The sequence below is a fragment of the Botrytis deweyae genome (genome assembly GCF_014898535.1).
Source record: "Botrytis deweyae strain B1 chromosome Unknown BDEW_002, whole genome shotgun sequence".
NCBI lineage: Eukaryota > Fungi > Ascomycota > Leotiomycetes > Helotiales > Sclerotiniaceae > Botrytis > Botrytis deweyae.
Genome location: NW_024066209.1, coordinates 1805565 through 1810189, shown reverse-complemented (window position 1 = coordinate 1810189; position 4625 = coordinate 1805565). Strand labels below are relative to the sequence as shown.

General features: G+C 45.1%; 2 protein-coding genes across 2 annotated transcripts; both read right to left on the bottom strand.

Moving 5' to 3' along the window:
• Window positions 1–1600, bottom strand: EAE98_001233 (uncharacterized protein; the record flags this gene model as incomplete). The annotated part of the gene is made up of 2 exons (XM_038948851.1): window positions 1–1184; window positions 1243–1600. 2 exons carry the CDS (start codon window positions 1598–1600, stop codon window positions 1–3), a joined length of 1542 nt encoding a protein of 513 aa, XP_038815117.1.
• Window positions 1601–2163: 563 nt separating this feature from the next.
• EAE98_001232 (uncharacterized protein) lies at window positions 2164–3198 on the bottom strand (the record flags this gene model as incomplete). The annotated part of the gene is made up of 1 exon (XM_038948850.1): window positions 2164–3198. The coding sequence occupies one exon, from the start codon at window positions 3196–3198 to the stop codon at window positions 2164–2166; it is 1035 nt and encodes a 344-aa protein (XP_038815116.1).
• Window positions 3199–4625: the final 1427 nt, after the last annotated feature.

Below are 4625 nucleotides of genomic sequence, written 5' to 3'. Positions count from 1 at the left end.
CTAATCATCTTTCCCCTTCATCGTATGCTTCTCATCCTCATCATCCTCCTCTCCTTCATCCTCCTTCTTCTTCCTCTTGGTCTTTTTTCTCTCAGCCTTCAACGCATCATGGACCTCTTCACTCCCCTCATCAGCCTTCTCGTCCCACTCCACATCATACTCATCAGCAATGCTCTTGACCTCCTTCCTCAACGCATTAGCCTCTTCAATCAATGATTCCCATTTCTGCAAATCAAATCCCTTCGCTTGATACAACGCACTCTGTCGTCTCGAGACCGTCAAATTAAGCGCAGCCCTATAAGAAACCTCGCGATTATGGTAGAGAAACCACAAGTAACCGAGAATAATAGTCGATAAACCTGCTAGATACGTAACCGGCTCCATGGTATCCCATCCATAAGATGTCATAAACGTAAAGTAGTAGATAGCACCCCACCATGACACAAGCACGCCAAAACCACCCATGGCAATATGTCGCGCTCCTCGGTGTGCAAGCTCATCGCATTCTTTCTTCACTTTCGCATAATCCGCCAGCTTCCTGCTGGTTTTGCGTAGACGAACTCGGAGGTAATGAGTTCGATCATTGAAAGAAGGCACGCCGACTCGGATCTCATGAGATGCACCTTCGATCTCAACTGCGAATTCCTTGCCCCGCGCAGCATCACGAATAAAATCCCCAATCTCAGTCGACGAAGACCAGCGGACAAATTTCACTTCCCCCTCGGAAGATTGTTCGCGTCCACGCCCCGAATAACTTTCTACCCCTCCCTCGCCAGGTCCTCCCCTTAATTCACTTTGTATTTGTTTCTTCTCTTCGCTCGATATATTCTTATCTTTCGAACTATTGATTTTCCCAAGCTTCATAATTTTTCCATCGACCATCTGTTCGTCTGTTCCCTCTTCTGCTTCTCCATCCATGTCATCCCTTCTAGAATCTGCTTTAATCTCACCCTGTGCGGAATCTTCAGCTCGGAAATACACTTCAGGTACTTTTTCAGTATGTCCATCTTTCGCAGTTATCATGGGCAGTTCGGATTGTATAAGTCGTTCCAAATAGGAGAGAGGTTGCTGAGGATGGACGAGAAGAGCCAATGGCTCAATGTCTTTCCGATCAGAGTTCTTATCCCGCGTGGTCAAAGGTAGAATGAGCTTTAAAAGTCGAGAAGGGGTAGTAAGAAGTTTGCCTGTATTTTAACTATTAGACATTGTTCTCGCAGAAGCAAAAGAAGGAATATATCAAACCTTTTGTCATAGCCCCAGCACTCCTATTCCTCTTCACGGGTGGTTGATCAGCACCTTCTCTATGCCATGGTGTTCGTGCTTGTATTTCCTTCTGCTGGCCAATTGCATTATCGAGTTGATTGTTGAACCAATCTTCTTCCTTGTCCAACCCCTTTTGACTTAATTCCTTGGCCTTTTCTGTGTGACTCTTCTCTTCCCTCCAAACATTCGTCGAAGTGAATGTGCGAAGACATGAGGACGGACTCTGTTTTATTAAAAGTTGTGATGCTGCTCTATCTCGAAGATTACCTACAAATGAGGTCGGTCGGTAGATCGTTTGGGATGTACTCCGCGGTAAAAGATGTGTCGCTCGTCGCATGTTTGCGAGCCCTTTGACCTCTATCTCGATGGCGAGAAGGTGAGCTTACGGTAATGGACAAATGTGATCGAAATGCCCATTTCCCAAGTGCCTATCCCGTTGTCCGTTTGCCTAGTTGTCAATACAAGCTAACATGGACCTTGGAAATGCCGGAAGTTGAGAGCTCGAATGCTTGATCCCTGTCGCTAATGACGTAATGCGGCTGTGTCTCATACCCTCGAAATCTAGGGTACGCAGGTACGGGTGCTAGGTATTGGTAGTTGCTAGAAGATGATAAGCACTAGGTATGAAGAGATCGCCATCTACCAAGAGATCGTAGCAATCTCTCCTGACGATACTCGTACATCTGACTGTGACTATTAAGCAGTCAAATCGATCATTGAATTTATATGAAGTGACAGGCAGAATAGGCATTTGTAGGGAGTTGAAAAGATGTTATATATTAAATAGCTATAGATGTTTTGTTGGAGACACATGACTTCTCATAAATAAATACAAATTCCGAAAAATCTTTTCTTGATAGTGAACCCCTCCCTATTTTGAAGATGGCCGAAAAAAGTCTATCAATGATTGACTTTAAGCTCCATCAATTTGACCTTTGACTGGAGAAGTTCCCACACTGCGTTCCCCCTGGGTACGGAGTCATTTTCTGTTTGTGTAAATGAGCGATGCTCCCAAGGCGGACAGTAGCTAGGCATTTTCTTTAATAAATCTCTCTGCACACACTGCAGCATCTTCGTCTTTTGAGACTCTGGATCCATTGCAGTCCAGTCTACCTCCACGAATTCCGACCTGTCAGCTTGCTCTGAGGCTTGCTCTGATCTATACTCCGCATCGTAGTATAAAACGATGTCCTGTAACTCATAGCCAAGATATATATGAGAATCAATGGCGTCGAAAATGTTGGTCCAGCTGAATGTTGCGGTTTCGTCTTGGACCAAACAGCCAGGGTTGTAGTTGCTGAAGTTTCCGATATTGAATGCACGAGAAATGCCATTCGTCGTGGCCAGTTGTCTTAAAAAGCCATCGTGAACCCTTCGACCCCATCCATCAGGGGTTAATCGTATAATATCGGTGTCAAAATTGCACCATATCTTTGCTTGCCTTTTCTCGCTTTCGTAAATATCCTGTCTAAAGCAGAGAGAGTAATGTTTTAAGGCCTCCTCTCTTGATTCTTTGCATGCGTAGAGGACATCTGGTGCAGGTGTACTCGACTTGAAGAGAGGGGGACCAAATTGATAAAAGTGGTTCAATTTTGCATCGAATTCAACATCGACTCTCCGTTGTTGTTTACATGCCATACCCCAGATCAACAGTCTGATCTCGGTAGGAAGAGCTCCAAAACAGGTAAATGTGGTTGCGGCAACGTTTGATCCGTCGTTTCTGGCTACGCGGTCATTCTTTGGGGATAATTCCTCAAATGATAATGCCGGAGATGGTGGTGCCTGTGGCACGTTACCAAAACTTTCGACTTGATACTCGAACTCGTCGATGTATGGAGGTGACGGGGGTGCCATTTCAATGTGCTTTGTCTTCAAATCTTGCATCATATCTGAGCGAAATCGGGAAAATCGTTGTGACAATGTATTCATCTTCATGGTCAAAGCGAAGCCTGTGTGCGGGGACTAGATCTCTTGTCCTATGATGTATGTGTGACTGCTAATCACAAGAGTTGTAAGGCGGGGTGATGTATAACTCGAGTTGAGAGATTGTGCTACTATGTCAACAATCAACTGTGGTGTGGAAGGTGTCAAGTTGGATAGTTATATAGAATATTCAAGAGTGTGTGAGGAGATTTCTGCAAATGATGGGGGAACCAAGCCTTTTCACTTGAAGTTGAGAGCATGATGCATGACCCCGCCCTACAACTAGTAGCAGCAAGCTCACAGCCCACGCACGCCACCGGTCATTATCCCAAGAGATTCCGACTCGCGATGTGGACTTTGGCCGTCCCTAGCTGAGCCCAGGTGGACTCGCCAAGTAAGGTTTAGAGATTGAAGAAAGCAGGGAGGTATCCATGGTCGATCATCCAATATATCAGCCAGAACCATGATCGCTCGTAGAAAAATCGAAACTGATAGCATGAATCATTCCTCTCATTTCCAGATTTTTTAAAATGCGATCGTCAAGTATGGTTAGAGAGAGTGGCCTTTGCATGATTCTGGCGAATTTAGCGTGGAAGCTATTCAATGTCGGCGAACGCGGAGGCCGATACCACCGACCTTTCCTGGGTTCACACCAATCGCAATCATATAAAATTACCTGTCATGCATGTTACCCACAATTCAAACTCTGGCGGAAAAGTCAAGCTCATCATGAATGTGGTTATCATCATCATATTGGTCGACGCATTCCTCTACTAAGGCGCAAAATAAGTCAAGCGACGTCGGGAGGTTTTTCCCCAATTTCCACCCTGAGTCCCTGACGGAGTACTCCTTTACAAATTACCACTTATCACGCGAACACGGAATTTCCCACGTTCCTCCGAAGACCCAATCGACGTTGATAGAGACGATAGAGACGAGACTCGTCACTCGAGAGGGACAAGCGAGGGTCTTCCCAATCTGTCAGATGGTACAGACTGCAGTCAGTGCCTACGGTAGAGATCCAATACTTTGTACATACGCCCAGTACACGAGGACAGAGGTACATCGGTAGTACATGCACAAACTTGGAAAACGTACATTCACGCATCCATACATACATACGTACGCAACTAGGAAGAGTCAGTTGGATTTCGCCATTTAGCCGCAAGTACCTAATCCAAGCCATCAAGCAATATTGTCGAGAGACGTTTTCAAACATCCAACATTGAATATTGCTCTTCTCGATAGATATCCTGAAACAGAAAAGGAAGACAGGCACATCTAATAATATCGAATATTCTGGTGTGTGATGTGCATGTCGTTTGAGACCAAATAAGGTTTATATTCAAGATTTCTCCTTGTATTGTGGATTTAGAAGGGTTCACTCATTCTTAAGGTTTGAGGGTCTCTGCCGGTATCACTGGTATGGACCGTATGGT